This window comes from Lycorma delicatula, chromosome 1 (genome assembly GCF_047948215.1).
Source record: "Lycorma delicatula isolate Av1 chromosome 1, ASM4794821v1, whole genome shotgun sequence".
NCBI lineage: Eukaryota > Metazoa > Arthropoda > Insecta > Hemiptera > Fulgoridae > Lycorma > Lycorma delicatula.
Genome location: NC_134455.1, coordinates 27372339 through 27389931, shown reverse-complemented (window position 1 = coordinate 27389931; position 17593 = coordinate 27372339). Strand labels below are relative to the sequence as shown.

The 17593-nt window shown below is 37.6% G+C and overlaps 1 protein-coding gene across 2 annotated transcripts in view; it reads left to right on the top strand.

The window, feature by feature from the left end:
• Window positions 1-17593, top strand: part of LOC142334032 (UV-stimulated scaffold protein A-like) — a 73791-nt gene that overhangs the window by 6331 nt on the left and 49867 nt on the right. For both annotated transcript variants that reach the window (XM_075381813.1, XM_075381732.1), the window contains exons 2-3: window positions 9822-9932; window positions 10649-10868. In XM_075381813.1, coding sequence (XP_075237928.1) covers window positions 9822-9932; window positions 10649-10868 — 331 coding nt within the window. The remainder of the gene's footprint in view (window positions 1-9821; window positions 9933-10648; window positions 10869-17593) is intronic.

Genomic DNA, 17593 nt, shown 5'->3' with positions numbered 1-17593 from the left:
TACATACGAAAGTTCCTGTTCCCAAAGTCGTACCGGCACGAATAGCGACTATCACAGCTGGCAGTAAGCCACCTAATACGCTCCCCATAAAGGGAACCCACATAACTATCTCCTCTGGGATGTCAACTACAGCATCCCATTCAAATAAATCTCCTCCACCATCACCTCATATACTGGAGGATATGGTTGAAGAACCACCCGACCCTAGGGCATCGGAGTTCTTTAAAATAAAAAATACAAAAAAGAAAAACCGAATCACGTACAACTAATTTTTATATAATTTTCGAAATTTAATTATTTAATTTTTTTATTTATTTTTTTTTACACTTATGAACATTATTCAGTGGAATGTTAGAGGTATTCGGTCCCGCATTGAAGATATTAGACTACTAGCGCACACACATGATCCACTAATCGTGTGTTTCCAAGAGACTCACCTTCTACAACATGACCCAATTACACTCAGAGGATACTTCTGTGAGAGATACGACTGCCTAGTGGACAGTAGGGAGAGTGGTGGAGTAGCGATTTTCATGAAGAATGGGGTGTCAGCCACCAGAATTCAACTAACCACTCTCATTCCTGCTATTGCAGTAAAGGTCTCTATTCCCTTCAAATTGCATATCTGCAATCTGTATCTCTCACCGAACATTGAGTTCAGTGCTGTAGATGTCTCAAATCTCTTCACGCAAATACCATCTCCATCGTTAATAGTAGGAGACTTCAATGCCCATCATATTTCCTGGGGCTCAACCTTCTGCTCCACTCGAGGAAATATGATAAACAGATTGAGACAAGACTTTGACCTTTGCCTACTGAATAATGGATCACACACATTTATGTCCTTATCAACTGGTACTGTATCTAACCTTGATCTCTCCATATACTCACCGAATGTGCTCCCTCATTTTAATTGGTCTGTTTGTGATGACTTTCACGGCAGTGATCATAGACCAATTATTATTGGTTTCGGTGTAGACTGCGAGATTAAAAGAAGGCCACGGAGATGGATTGTTGAAAAGGCAGATTGGAACGGATACCATACAGCATTCCAATCTCAGTATGACGATGGAGCGAACATCCTCGACCAATATTCTTCTTTTGCGTCCATGATACTTGAGAATGCCAACAGATATATCCCACAAACATCGGGTAATCCTAGACGTCCTATCGTTCCATGGTGGAACGATGAATGCAAATATGCTATTAGGAATCGACGGCAGGCACTACGAAAATTTAATCGTAGGCCTACAACAGAACATCTAAATTTATACCGCAGGGCTAGAGCGGTGTGCCGTCGAGTATTCTTGGACGCTAAGAGGAATTCATGGACGAAATACGTGAGCACTATCTCACGCACTACTCCTACGTCTACTGTATGGAAGAAAATTCGTGCAATTTTCGGATCACCGAAACAATCTATTCTCGGTCTTATTGATGAAGGAGAACTCCTTTCATCATCCTCGGAAGTGGCAAATAGTCTAGCAAAATCTTTCCTCTCGGTGTCTCTCACCTCATCATATAATAACGATTTTCAACGTTACAAGATACAAATAGAAGTATTATCGTTAAACACTGGTGATTCGGTTGGTGAATTAAACACTCCATTCGTATTTAAAGAATTGTTGCATGCACTTAAAAACTCACGGGACACTTCCCCTGGACCAGACAACATTCTCCTTTCCATGCTTTCACACCTTCCTAATTCGGCACTACAACAACTTTTGAATATTTTCAACGGTTTATTCTCCGAACAAGTCTTCCCACCCGGCTGGTCAGAAGCATTTATTATACCAGTACTAAAACCTGGTAAAGACCAAACGAACCCCTCAAGCTACCGCCCTATTTCATTAACAAGCGTTTTGTGTAAAATAATGGAGAGAATGGTAAACCGCAGACTTACATGGTACTTGGAAAAATATGGCTTTCTATCTCCAGAACAGTGTGGTTTTCGACAAGGACGATATTCTATTGACCATTTAGTGTCAAAAACGCTTTAGTGTACAAAACGCTTTCCTAAATCGGCAGCACCTCGTCGCTATCTTCTTCGATATAAAAAAGGCGTATGACACAGTCTGGCGACGTGGTATTCTTAACACTCTCAAAGAATGGGGAATCAAGGGCAATATGCTTGCTTCTATCCGGGGATTCTTAAATCACCGAACGGCTCGTGCTCGTGTGGATGATTCGCTCTCAGATAGTTCATCTTGGAGAATGGAGTGCCTCAAGGTAGTGTATTAAGTGCCACCTTATTTTCTGTAGCCATAAACGATATTACCAAATGTGTGCAGGCTCCTGTCTCATGCTCTCTATTTGCTGACGACTTTGCTATCTACATTGCAAGCCGTTCAGCACCTACAGCAGAGAGACTACTGCAGAACACTATATCTCACCTTGAAACTTGGTCCAGGATTACTGGTTTCACATTTTCATCCGAAAAAAACAAAATGTGTAGTTTTTTCTCGGCTACGAAACCCTTCTATTCCACAAGTATTTCTGAACGGAGAGACTATTACTATCTTTACTTACGTCAAGTTTTTAGGTTTATTTTTTAATAGCCGTCTTACTTGGGTCAAACATTTAAAAGAATTGAAAACAAAATGTTCCAAACTTCTAGATATGATGCGAGTCCTTACTAACACCAACTGGGGAGCCGATAGATCATGTATGATACGTTTTTACTATTCCTTTGTTCGCTCCCGTTTAGATTTTGGTTGTGTCGCCTACTCTTCAGCTCGTCAAACCGTGCTTAAAATGCTGGATAGTATACATCATGCTTTCCTTCGGCTTGCCACAGGCGCGTTTAGATCAAGTCCTGTCGCAAGCTTACTTGTAGACTGTGGTGAACCATCACTTTGGGATAGACGAGACCAGCTCTTATTATCTTATTTTGCTCGTCTCAGAGGACAGCCAAATCACCCGGTTCTTGACTCGGTCTTTAGAAATCCTAATCTAGGAAAGTATGAGGACCATCCACGTCGTACTGCACCTGTAGGTGTCCGTACCTGGCGTCTGCTGCAGCATATAAATGTTGACACCGTCATTCTTTCCTATGTATCCTTGCTCATATCCTCCATGGAGAATAAACCTCATAAATTTTTATTTTGACCTGACTACATACAATAAACAATCAACACCATTGTCTTTCAGCAAATGTTTCAGTGTGTTCTCTCCAAGATGAAACCAGACGCGGTTGTATACACTGATGGATCGAAACAAAACGATACAGTTGGGTGTGCATTTGTTGTCAGTGAGAGAACTTATATGTTTGGTCTACCCGGTATTACGAGTGTGTTTACCGCTGAACTATACGCTATAAATAAGGCTCTAAACATCATTAACCCTAAATATAGAAAAATTCTTATTTGCAGTGACTCGTGTAGTGCTCTCCAAGCCTTAAAAAACTTTTATTCCAAACATCCTATCGTCATTGAAATTTACAACGCAATCGCCGAGTTGAATAATTGCAACACAGAATTTAGTTTTTGCTGGGTCCCTAGCCACGTAGGGATTCCAGGTAATGAACATGCAGATTCCGCTGCCAAAGAAGCATGTAACCAGCCTCCTTTCACCACCCGAGTTGCTACTTCTGATTTCATTAACTATGTAAAACAATTATTAAGAGCAAGGTGGCAAGGTGATTGGACGGCTACCATTGATAATAAACTCCGTCAGATTAAAGATTCTGTGTTACCATGGGACTCCTCATACAGAAAACCCCGGCGTGAGGAAGTAGTTCTCTGTCGATTGCGGGTGGACACACGAGTACCTGTTTACAAGAGGACAACCACCTCTATGCGCACGATGCAACTGCCGCGTGACTGTGCGCCACATACTCGTGGACTGCATATGTTATGCGGCATTGCGTCGTAAATTTAAACTACCCAGAAACATCCGTGGTATCTTATGTAATGATAAAGAGGTTTTAAACCGGATGTTTCTGTTTTTGCGTAGTATAGGGTTAATACAAAAAATTTAATTACCCTAGTCCTATGTATTGTTTTTGTTATCCGAGTAGCGAGCCTTTTACACTCCCGATCGGAATTTTTTTTTATATATATGTATTCATATTTTGTTGTTTTATGTTTTTTAATTCGTCTGTGATATTAGTTGTACGATTTTTGTGATACTAGTTGTAAGTTTTATCCCTTTTTTTAGTTTTAATATGATAGTTTTTAACGTAGTTTTAAGTTACATGTTAGTGTTTTTGTTAGCCGAGAATGAGCGTTTTACACCCATTCCGGATTTTGCTTCCTGTGATAGTAGTTTTAAGTTTTAATTACTTTTATTTATTTAACGGGCGATGATAACGACCAATCGTTTTTCGCCCAAAAAAAAACAAAAAAAAACCAACGGCAAGGTCTCATGATTCATAGAGGAGGGCTGATTGACTAGACTACTGATAATGACACAGATTTATAATTCACAGTCTTTGACGTAGTATGGCTCACCCGTTGTCCAAACTTGCTTTCTTACATTTAACTCTTCTGTTTTCCTGATCCTAAGCATATCTACTTTGGTATATTATATATGAAGAAATTTGAAATTGATCAAATAATTGCTGAGAATTACCAAATGGAGTTATTTGGTTTATGTATTTAAATTCATTTGCTTTTTTAAATTTATATACCCTGGAATTTAATAGTAACTTAAATTTTAATCATAACTCGTAATAGGGGAAGGTAGATTGTAATTGGTATTGTATCTGATTGTTAGGTTGTAGAATTTCACTATTATTTTAGGTTTTTAGGGTAAATTTTGAAAATGTTCTATAACATACTATTGACAGAAATTTTTCCATTCTTAATAGTAACTAAAGTACAACAAGATACCATGAGAACTTATCAACAACAATAAACATTCTATTAAACATTTTAACAAAAAAAAGTCACCATTTGAAACCAAGTAATATTCAAAACCTGATGACTTCCTTTGGATTTCCCATTTTCAGCATCCTTTTTGAAATTTGTTTACTGAACATAGAGCAAATATTTATACTAGTCAACAACATGATCAAGAAAATATTACCAGTATGTTGACACCATCTTATTGTATCATTACAGTGTGAACAGCTATTAATATGTATTAAAAAATGATACCAAAAATCAAACTATACTTTTTGTATTTGGGTTCTACAGGCAGTTCATGTACAGTCTCTGCCAAAAAATGGCGAGCTTGGAGTGGCACCGATTATTGTCCTTGCTCTTAGTAATTCTCCTTAACAAATAATTGTTCTATTTTTAACAAATGAATGCAACAATTTTAAAATTAAATGCAGTTTGCTAATTCTGTGCTGTACATTGAACAGATGACAAAATATTACTTATTACTAATTAATCGATAAACACTGCAGTAAATGGTTATTAGTGTAACTTTAATTACTTCCTGGAAGATGAATTATCCGTTTAATTCCTCAGCTAGTACGCTGTCTTTGCTGTCATCACTATCTTCAGTGTGATTGTCACTATTATCATTGTATACGTCGTTTGCGTGTAAAGTCGTTTTATTCCATTGAATTCAAAGCTAGGGTTGGGTCATGTTGTTATTACAAGCATGGTAAATTTATTACCATGTTTCGTTTTGGGCTTGTCTTATGTGTATCTGTTTGTTTATATTTCTTCGGTTTATTCGAGACCTGGCGTCAGCCAGACGGGCGATTTCTGTCATCTTTAGTGACCGCGTATTTTCATTTCTCGCAAATTTAATTTTGCTGCTCTCATACACTCCCTTTTGTTTCGTTCCCATACTAACACTTAGACACTACTATTGTTGTCAACACACACACACTCTTCTGTCCATTGCTTTGTTCGCTTCCCCTACTTCTCACCACGCCAGTTTTTTCTTTCTAGTCCTGACTTTCACGCTGTGCGAATCCTGGTCTTCCCGCCTTGGAGGACCAGGTTTCGATGTTCTCTTTCGCTCGTATATTGTTAATAATTTCTTCGTCTTCATAAACGTTGCGGTATTTCTCTGTCAAAATACTCTCTAGTTCTACTCGTCAGTTTTTCGTGATTTCACAGTTTTCTATGTTCGTCCAGCCTCGTTTCTTTGTTAAGTTATTCTTCAAATTCACTATATTACGTCTATGCTGGAAGTGCTTCAATTACTACAAACTGCCAATTCTATCGACGCCGAATCTTCCCTAGATGCTGCTTACTTTTTCATCGATGCAGAATCTCTCCAAACTTGTTGCTACATTTTTGAGACGCCACGTCCTGCTCAATCTCTAACCACGTTCTCACCCCCCGTATTCCTGATACACCACTGCGGACTACGCCCAGGATTACTGTATGTATTAATTCATCTTCATTCACGAGTTTCTAATATTTGTGTGTTAATATGTCTCTTGCTAATTTTTGTGTGCTACAGGCAAGTTCAGTTTTCATTATTTTTTACGTTAAACAGTTATTTTATCATCAAAAATTTGTAGAACGAACATTCAGTTCATCGTACCTTATGCATTTTCAATTTCAAGTTTAGTATAAAAACCATTTATTCACTTAAGTACAGTCACGACAGGTGACTTATATAAGGTTGTGTCATTGTTCACCTGCAACCTATTTTACGTGCTATATTATTGCAATTTGTTGTCATGGTAATTAACTCTATAACTTAATCTTGTAACTTATTAATCGCCTTGTGTAACTCAATATTTTCAAGAAAGTTTTCTCACTCAATAAACTTTATTTTTATGTTTACTTATCACAATTTGATTATTGTTATTAACTCTTTTTGTACTAGATTATTATTGTAGCCTTTTTTTCTATATTATTAAATTTATATATTATATAATATATAAATTTTTATATTATTTAATGCTAAGTTTGTTGTTCATAAATCAGGAAAGGCCAGTGCCAATTAAGATTTACTGTGATTTGTTTTTCTAAGCTAAGGACATCTGTTCTTTGTTAATTTTCAATATTACAGCATTTGTCAGCAATGCAATAGTTTTTCAGACATGCTATGTTTATTTGATGTTTTGTTTTTCTAAATATATAATTGTAAATCTCATTTAATATTATTATTACTGTTATGCTCATTTCAGTTGATATTCTTATGTATCACTAAGTTATGTTAATCTCATAATTTCTTTTTAGTTTTTAAGGTTATGATTTAACATAAGTTCAGTTGTTTTCTTTCTCATTAAAGTCCAATTTCTTTTGGCAAATACGAGCTGTGTTTTTTGTTAACTTTACCCAACAATCATTGAAAAATTCTGTCAGAGAATTTCAACTTTCTTGACTCCAATATTCACCTTCAATTTTTTTAACCTTTTCACAGTAAGGTTTCCAGTGTTCGTCGCTTATCAAATTAATTTTATTTTCACATAGTTTCTGTACTTTTGACATCTTAAACGTTGTGGTATGGCTCATAACATGTTGTTTTACCTTTAACCATACCATCTTGATTAGATTTAAATCAGGATGGTTAGGTGGAAGCTGCAGAGCTTTGATGCCCACTTCTTTCCAACAATTCGTCAAATTTGTATCATTTTCTGTTTCTTTTGTTCAACTTAATTAGTTCATATAATTGTGGTTTAAACATTTCAGACAAAAACAGAATATGATGTTTCTATAGCCAAACAGTCAAGTCTTGTTTCTTGCTTGATGACGCTGGATGTTTTTCAGAAAGGGTATTATGATATGGAGCATTGTCACTAACTACTTAGACTTTGGAGGAATGTTGAGGGCAAATTTCTTTTCAGCCCATTTCAAATAATTTTCAATATTCATGGTTTCATGGCAATCACCACTTTTTGATTGGGCTGGCCAAGTTAACATCTTGGTTGGAATAAAGCCCATCATATCATCTCTGGCATGAATTAAAGTTAAGTGTTCACCTTTATTTAATGGTAAATCAAGTCCTGCACAGCTGTCATCAGCCCATGATTTTGGTGTTCAATGAGATGATAAAACATAGGATTCATCTAAGTACATGATTACCCAGTTACATTTTCTAAAATCACTGATTGCCTGCAAATATGAAATCCTTTTCTGCTTAATATCATGTTTTTCAACTAAAATTTTCCTTTCGTTTTCTGTTTTGCTCCACTTAAAACTTAATTCTTTCAAAATTTTTCTTTGCTGTTAAATTCTCAAACTAATTTCACTGCTGTTAAAATACATTTTTATTTTCAATTCTTTACAGATTTTGTTAATTGTTGGCAGCTCTCCTATCTCTTGAGTGAAATTCATTCACAGTTCACCTCCACACCTGTGTCAAAATCATCTAATCTGGTAATTTGTTCAGAACGTTTCTTTTTCTGGGTGATAAACAAACATTCTGGCCCCTCGAATCGAAGTTCTGTTTTTTTTTCTTAGGCTTTGACCCTGAGTCCTGGAAATGCCACAAGCAGCTGCAGTTCTCTCTTTACACTTTTGTGTAGCAATTAAATGCTTGCCATTTTTTAATTTTCCTTCAGCTAAAGATCTTTCTTCATGAAATCATACATATTGTGTTCAATTTTTCCTGCCTGTCTTCAAAGCGTTTTACTTTTCATAACACTGTAATTCAGCCATAACTATTCGCCCATGAACGAACTACTTTAAAAAGTTTGAACCATAAAGCATGAAAAAAACTTATAAAATATTGTATTGTACATTAATTGGCTGTGTAACAAAATACAAGACGCACACCAAAGAACCATACTGAGAGGCAGAACCATGGAACCGAACTTTATATACATGGAAAAGCAAAAGAGAAACAAAAATAAAATAAAAATAATTGTTTTGTATTTGAAACGTGATTTCACTTACTTATGTAAATACACAAAAATACATTGCTTTCTAAACAACAGTTGCATCATGTTTATACTACTAAGATATGACTAATCATGGTGTGCCAACATTTCAGAGACAATAGTATAGTTGTGACATATGGACTGATAATTCAAGCTTGCCATTACATGGTGACTACTCTGCTGTCCATTGTGTGACATATATAAATATAAAGATAAAGATATATTTATAAAAAGGAAACAATTTAAATTTAGTGTTACTATTTGAATGAGTAAGTGTAATGGAATTTCATTCTCTAAAGTTATGTACAGAATAGATGATAGTAAGGGAAAGGAGTTTAATATTATCTCTTAACTCTGGGCTTTGATGTAACCTAGGTTTTATATAACTAATGTTTATATCATTGGTAAAACCAGTGAAGTCATTACTTAGATAATGAAGAAATAAAACAAATTTTAAAACATGCTTAAATCTTACATCAAAAAATGTTTTGCCACTGACATAAAAAGACAACTATGGCCAGTTCAGCTAATTAAATTTGTTGAGTAAGTCACATTGAAACAGTAATTTTGCCTCTACTTTCTGAGTGATTCTCTTCTTTATGTTCATCACTTTTGAATATGAACCTTGAGTGTTTGTCTACTTCTTAAACCCAAGTCTCGATTCACAATTTTTTATTTTTTTACTCAAAAATTATTTTATAATTAGTTTTTGTTTCAAATCCATTATTCATTTTGATGCTTATTGCTAAATAATGGTTTTGGTTAGAGTTTGATTTATGTATTGGATTCAGTGATTTTAGATTTACTGTAGTAGAATTGTTTATTTTGTGATGCTAATTTTTATATCTGGTAGTAGTAGTAAATGAGTTGGTATAAGCAGTTTAGTAATGTGTGCTATGTATTTTAATTTTTGGATTGAGTTGTGAAAAATTATAATTTTATTTTATTAACTGTTGTTTCATTTTCATACAAATTGTAATAAAAAATGTTATGAATTTTTTGGTTTTCTTGTATGATGTCTTTTATGAACAAATTATTTTTACTGCTAATAGTATAATTAAATAACATTTTTATTTTCTAGATCATCAAATAATAATGTGGAACGGGCATATGATCTTATTTTTCATCAGTTGGAGAAAAATCATTCTGAAATAAGATTTAGTGCATTCCAGTTATGTGATGAAATATTTAGGTAAGTACTTGAGTAGCTTAAAAGAACAATTGTCAAAAATATCAAAATGTTCAGTAAAAAAATTGTGTCTGATTTGACTTTCTTGATTAAATATAACATTTTTTCTTCAGAATTTTGTGGTGTTAAAAGTATAATTGGGAAAAAATAATACTTAGTATAAAATTTTGGTTTCCAGTTCACCCCCTTTGACCAACTGATGTTTTATCATCAAAACTTTAATGTATTTAGGGTATAACTACTAAAAAATAGAAAATTTGTAAAAGAAAATTGGCTCATTTGATCCCCTTGATTGACAGATACTTCATTTAACATTTTTAATATCAGCTTCTACTTGAAAAAACAGAAAAATATCAGAAATTTAAAAAAAATTCAAACAATTTTTAAATTCTTATATTAGGTTCAATGGAACCCCCTTTTTTAAAAATGTTGTGTTTTTTATGTCGGATACAGTTGGATTTTCTATATTGAAAATTAAAGTTTAAAAAATTGATATTTTAATTTCGGGTCCCATTCAGCTTCCTTGTTTTTTTTGTGGGTTAAAAGCTTATTTATAGGGGTAATTATTTTTTTTTTGATAAGTTGGTCCTACTTCTTATCTTATACAGTTGGTAGATGTGTATATTTTGGTTATTAGTACAATGAATGTGTTAGTCAGATTATGCTCATCAATTGTAAGTTTTCATTTTTAGTTTTCACATTTAATGTTTATTTTACAGGAAGTCTCATTGTTTTCGGCAGCTGGTGATAGATAACCTGCGACATATTTTAGAATTAACTGCTGAAACAAGTCCTGATCTTCCTCTGCCTCTACCTCGTAATGTTGCTCTTAATCTGAAAAAGCTTGCTTTGACTACTGTCAGTGAATGGAATAATAAATTTGGTTCTCAATACAAAAAACTTTCTCTTGGGTTTAACTATCTAAAGCAATGCAGAAAGGTAAATTATTAATTAAATATCATTATAAATTTTAGTATTATGTTTATATTATTCACTTAGTGGCTAAGTAATGTAAAGATTTCTGTGAAATATTTTTTTATACTTTTGGATGTACTTTCAAAATACTGTACTCCACACGATGCCTTATTACGATGGGAACTGAAGTTTTATTGATTATTTATATTTAGTAAATTTTATGTAAACAGATGTACACTAATACCTAGTTTTCTTTATTTAACAATTTATACTTCTTAAGTAATGAGATTATGAACTACTGTAAATGCCTTATCAGTTTGTGGCTTAACAAACATTAGTTTATAAGTTAATTAAAATTTTCCTCTAACATATGCATTATTTTAATTAAAAAGTAAACTTAATTCATTATTTTATTTTGATAATTGGACAGGTGATTGGATTTTGTTTGACTTTGAAGATTGAGCTGAGGTAACTGTCCATTTTATGTTGTGTCCATTTTATCTCTGCTTAAATTTAAATATCAGTGGACCATTTAATTTTTCCATACGTTAATGTTAAACATGTATTACGAACATTTTTCCTGATTTTGTATTGTAGTGTTACTATGTGTAAACTGTGCCCTCATGTCTATTTTTAGTTAGACACTTGTTTTAAATTAAAAACCTTTATTAAAAGACTGCAAAACAAAGGCATAGTAATGTCGCCGAATGGCTTCGATGGCACTGGCACTTGATAAGCTTGTAGTAGTTTTGAGAAGGGCTGCTGTTGTTGTTGTCGTCGATTGGCTTTGACAGTTCGTTGTAACTAATATAACCTTGTGGTAACCCTGGAAAGGCCCGTTTTTGTCATCAGTCAGCTTTGCTGGCTTACTGTAATTAATAACCTTATGGTAGCCCTGAAAAGGGCTGTTGTTGAATGGCTTCAACAGCTCGTTCAAGCTGGTCTCTGGTGAAGTTGGGGAGTTGTGGCTTGTCCAGTAAAATCAGACCAAGCTTACCCTCAGCGGCAGTTGGGTCCCCACTACAGTGTGGCAGTGATGACCCCCCCCAGAGCCTCGCAGTGTCGAGATGGCGTTGGTCATCTTTCGCCAGCGTGGCCGAGACAGTTCTCCGCAAGTGATCCCATGCTGGACCGGCTTCTGCTGCAGGGTCCACTGGCCAGGGCGATTGAAACCCGGTATGCTAGAAACTGTCCACGTACAGTGCCTCAGTCTGCTCTGGCGGGGATGTTGGCATCCACAAGGAGGTCCCACGTTGAGGCAGCGAGGGAACTACTGTCTTCAATCTTCTTCTTGGTGTTCTCCAGGTGGTGGTCGACGATGAATTAATTCACTTTTGTGTACGCTCTTTTATTGGATCCTGAGAGTGGTGAGTTTGCAGTGCTGCTATGATGGGAGAACTGCATGATCATCTGCTTGCAGGAGTGACGCTTGTACCAGTGTGTACGTATACTGTTCTGCAGCTGACATCTGAGCTGCTACCGTTGTCATCCGCCAATATTAAATTAGGCATATATGTGGTAACAACTCCCCGCCCATCAAGGTGGGTGCATACAAATCCACATCTGATGGATCTTGCTGTAGTTGAACTGTCAGGATATGGTGTGCAGGTTTCAGGCTGGAGACATGTATCTTTAATGAGGTGCCTTTTTGGTCAATTTCATAAACTTCCCCTGTTTGTTGAAGGATATTGTAATGAGCCTTCCCATGGAGCCTCGAATCCTGTATATCGACCATCGCGAGCAGGGTCGGCGTGCTGTCTGACGAACACTTGGTCGTCCACCTCGCACGTCGGTTGTTCTTTTCTGTAGCTTGTGAACTTCTTTTGACAATAGACCTGGTGTGCTGCTGCCTTTTCTTCTCTTTCCTCATTGGGTTGAGGCAGTTCCTCTGCTTTTGGGTGCTGCCAGTCCCCTGGTCTCTTTAATTGTCTCCTAATGAGCTGTTTACTTGGTGGTGTGATAATCGTGGTGTTAGCCCAGTTTCTTAATGCAAACAGCACTCGTGGCACACTCTTATTCCAGGTTAGGTATTGGAGATCCTGCTCGAGGGCTATTTTCAATGTTTTCTTCACCCCTCACTACGACGCTCTGTGGGATTCACCTGTGGGTGGTATACAGGTGTCCAGTGTGCAATTTGGTGGCATAACTTCTTCCACTTCTGGCTTGTGAGCGTAGTCTTGTTGTCTGTCAGGATGGCTGCAGGATAGCCACAGCATCAAAACACTTCCTACTCTAAACAGCAGAAGATGGTATCCGTGTCAGCTCAAGAAACGGGCCTAGTCTCTACCCAGCCGGAAAACAGGTCAGTTGCCACTATTAGAAACCTGTTGCCTTGTCTTGTTTCTGGGTATGGACCCATTAAGTCAACCGCTACATGCTTACAACAAGCTGTAGGCCTCTGGGGTTGCTGATTGTCTATTGGAAGGTTTAGCCCTTGTTTGTAGTGGGCCATGTGTGACACTCTCGTATGTACTGCTGAATGTCCTTTCTAAGGCCCTGCCAATTGTAGTATTGGCAGATTGCTCGCCAGGTCTCTTCTGCTCCAGGATGACCGGCTTCTTGAGTGTGGTGGTAGTGTCATATGACAGCCAAGCGATTGCCAGCTGGGACATATACTCCCTCTGATCAGGGTTCTGCCCTCGTGCTGCGTCCTGCTGTTCATACAGTGATATCTTCGTCCACTGTGAGATGAGTGCCTGGGGGCCGAATTTGGATCCTGTCATAATTGTTGGCACTCTGGATCGGCTTCTTGTGCTTCCCATACCTAGAACAGGGAAGTGGCAACGACTTCTTGCAGTTAGGGTGTAATTGCTCTCTCTTCTTGGCCGCATTCAGTCAGGTGTAGTCTATCTTCATCCCACACCATCTTAGTATTTTCTTCTTCCGCCAGTTCTCTTGACACCAGATCTGGTAGTTCATTCTCCCGGCCAGCACAGTGCTCTAATGTAAACATGAAACTTTGAATCAGTAACGCCCAGCAAGCACATTTTGCTTTCTGCCTGATGGCCTGCCTTTTCAAAACTTTGTCTGCTCTGAGGATGAAAATTTGGTCTTTGAGGTATGGTCAGTAACATTTGATTGCCCACACCAGGGCAAGACATTTGAGCTCATGGGAGTGATATATTTTCTCTGCCTCTGAAAGCATTGTGCTGGCATATGAAATGTCTCTGCTCCCCATTCTTGGCTTGCTGGTAAAACAAGGCTTCCAGCCCTCGCTGGCTGGCATTGATTTTCAAGACTGTAGGATGCTCTGGATCCAGCTGAGATAATTTCAGTGGTCTGCTGAACAGTTTTGAAGGCTTGCTGTGTGGTGTCTGTCCATTTCTAGTGTTTCCCTTGCAGCAGGTCATTCAGTTGCACAGAAATCTCTGAGAATTTTGGGATATATTCTCACAGCCAGTTATAGGTGCCGAGGAACTTCTGCAACTCCTTTCTTGACCCAGGAGTCTTGTGTTCCATGATGGCACATAGGTTTTGCTGCTGCAGAATTTTACCTGTGGGTGTGATTTCATGGTCCAAAAATGACACCTCGTCTTGGCAAAATTGGCATTTCTCCAAAGAGCACGTCAAGTGGTGACGTAGGCATTCCAGAACCAAGTCTAGGTGGCGTAAGTGTTCTTCCCAACTGCTGTAAACAATTATGAGGTCCAGGTAGACCAGGCAGCACTAGCGGAGGAGGCCAGTGAGAATACCTTGCATTAGATGCTGGAATGAACTAGGTGCATTTTTCAAGCCGAATGGCATGATTGGGAACTGGTATTGGCTGCCATCTGGAACTGAAAAGACTGTAAAACATTTGGCTGATTTCTCCAGGGGTTTCTGCCAATGCGGGCGCTTCCCAAGTCTTTAATAGTCTTAAAGATCAGTGGTAGTGGTGAGTCCTTCTGTGATGTCATTCAGGCCCTTCAAGTCTACACAAAAACATGGTGAAGAGTTCGTCTTAACAGTGACTGCTGGAAACTTGTAGGGTGATGTCGATGGCTCTATCACCTATTGCCTCAGCATCTCTTCGACTTGTTCTCTTATAATCCATTTCTTTTCTTTGCTGTACCAGTATATTGATAAGTAAAATGGCTGGCTTACTTCCTGAAGTCGGAAGTTTTGATGCTGCATGTTCGAGTCAATCATGCCAAAAAATCGTTTTGCGGGTTTCCCTACCCTAATGGAGGCAGCCACAAATGTAGTCCAACATAGCTTGTTGGTTCTTAGCCAGTCATGCCCAAGATGATTTCTTCCCGAAGCCCTGGAACTAGCAGATGCGTTATGGAAATTTTTGTGTTACCACACAAAAATATAATAATATTATAATACAATATATTAGTATAATAATATTATAAAAATCTAATTATTTTGTATTGTTGCTCTTATTTTTGCACCACTTTTATGGTATGGCAAGAAGTAGAATTCCATGCCAAATCTATCTTGACGTCTGTTTTGGAATTGGCTTGCCACAGTAACAGCTCAGCTCCTCCAAAGCTGAAGCTGGCTGTAGAATTTATAGTTGCTTTTGTGAATCGTCCTGCTACTTTGATGATGATTCTAGGGATGTCTTAGCCTACTTGATTGAGGGCCCCAGTTGGTTCTACAGCGGAGACCCTTAGTTGTTTCCCTGCTGCAACTTCCGTATTGGGCAGTCCCTTTGGAAATGGTGGTACGGGCAGTAATGACACCACAGAGCCAAGTTGCTTCTACATCGAGTTGCCTTATCATTTGTTCTAGACACGGAAGTATCCAGTTGAAGCTCACCTACTGTATCCAGTGTGCTTCTTCCAGAACTAATGATTTAAGATTTCGTGAGTACTCTTTAACATTGTAGCTTGGATCTCCTGTTCGTCTGCTTCAATGATGATGGCCCAATGCAGCAGTTCGCCACTATCATGGATGGTTGCCGCTTGCAGCGAAAGTCGAATCTGGGGTCTGAGCTGTTCTAGCAGTATTGGTAAGAAGGCAAATTCATTACCGGGAGCTAGTTGATGAATGAGTTTCCTCTCCTGCAACAGGAAAAGCTCCGCCAATTCATTAACTCCTCGTGTTTGTTCGTATAGTTTTGACCAGATCTTGGCAGTAGTCTGCAGGCAGTTATATTGATGGCGAAATCGGTTGATGAACTCTGACCAATCGAGTTATAGGTCTTTGTATTGCCTGGCCCATGACAGAGCCTCACCTTTCGGTGTACTTGGCCCATTGCTCAACAGGTACTCTGTTTTTGTAACTGAGTTTGTAGACGAGATAGGAACAGTTCTGGTCCTCATGTGGTAGACTGCTGAAGGTTGCCATTATCACTGGCGGAAATGCTGCATGGATGCCTGTAACCAGGCAGTCATTGTTGTTGGGTGTCCTGTGTGTTGGTCTGTTGGCTAATATGTGGTTGGCAGAGGCATGGTTATTTCCAGTCTTCTCATCCAGATGATCTTTAGTAACAAGTGTTGAAGCCACTTGTTACTAAATGGCTTCAACAGCACGTGGCACTTAATAACCTTATAGTATCCTTGAGAAAGGCTATATCCTTGACTGCAACAGCTCATTGTAATTTATAACCGCACGGTAGACCTGAGAAGGGCTGTTGTTGACGATCGGCTTTGACGGCTTGTAATTTATAATGTTGTGATAGCTCTGAAAAGGGCTGGTTTTTTGCATTAGGTATTGGGTCCTGAAGCTGGTCTCTGGTGAATGGTGAAATTGGGGAGTTGTGGCTCATCCATTGAAATCAGACTGGGTTCCGCCCCTCAGCGGCAGTTGGGTCTGCACTACAGTGTGGCAGTGGTGGCCCCCAGAGTCCTTCAGTATTGTGTGAGCTGAGGCGAATGTCCCTGAGTGATCCCACACTGGGCCAGCTCCTGCTGCTGAATCCACCAGCCAGAGTGATTGAAACCCGTTGAGCTGGGGCGGAAAGGTAGTGTCCATGTCCAGTGGTTTGGTAGGCTTGCTACTCTGGTGGAGTTGTTAGCATCTGTCGGGTTCCACGTTGAGGCCTGGCAGGGAACTTCTTTCTTCTTCTTCTTTGTCTTCTTCAGGTGGTGGTCGATGATGAATTAAAAATTCACTCTCATGCATGCTCTTTTATTGGAGCCTGAGAGTGGTGGGGCTGTGCGCCACTATGGTGGTAAAACTGCACGGTCATCTGCGCGGCAGGAGTGACACTTGTACCAACACATACATATACTATGCTCCAGCTGCATCTGAGCTATTACTGTCATCCGCCAATATTAAATTAGGCATATATTTGGTAACAATAAATAATTAATTAATAAATATTCAATTAAAATTGTACAAGTAACAATAAATTTGAAGTCTTCATAGTCTTAACAGTTACCAGTTTTGGAAGTTTATAAAAACTTAATTTAATAGACATAAGAATTTAATATTAAATAAAACTTAAGTTAACTTAGATTTTTATTAAATGTGTCTATTCCATTAAATTACGAAGGATAACTTGTTAAGACATTAAATTTTTACAGATGGTAATTTTCTTAAGAAAATATTAGGTTAAACCGTAAAATTGAATTATCCTTCAGTTTATAACTTTAGAAAATTTAAGTGTTATTTATTAACTAAAGATTAGAAGTAATCTAATCTCTGAAAGGGTTTTAAATACATTAAACCTAACAATTGAACTTAACATAGTTTGTAAACTGTGACTTATAATAGTTTAATATACTTAAATATCCATCCATAGTAGCAGATTTGAATGAAAGTGATGATTTGAAAATCTCAAATGATTCATTATTTGCAAGCAACTGTGTATGCTT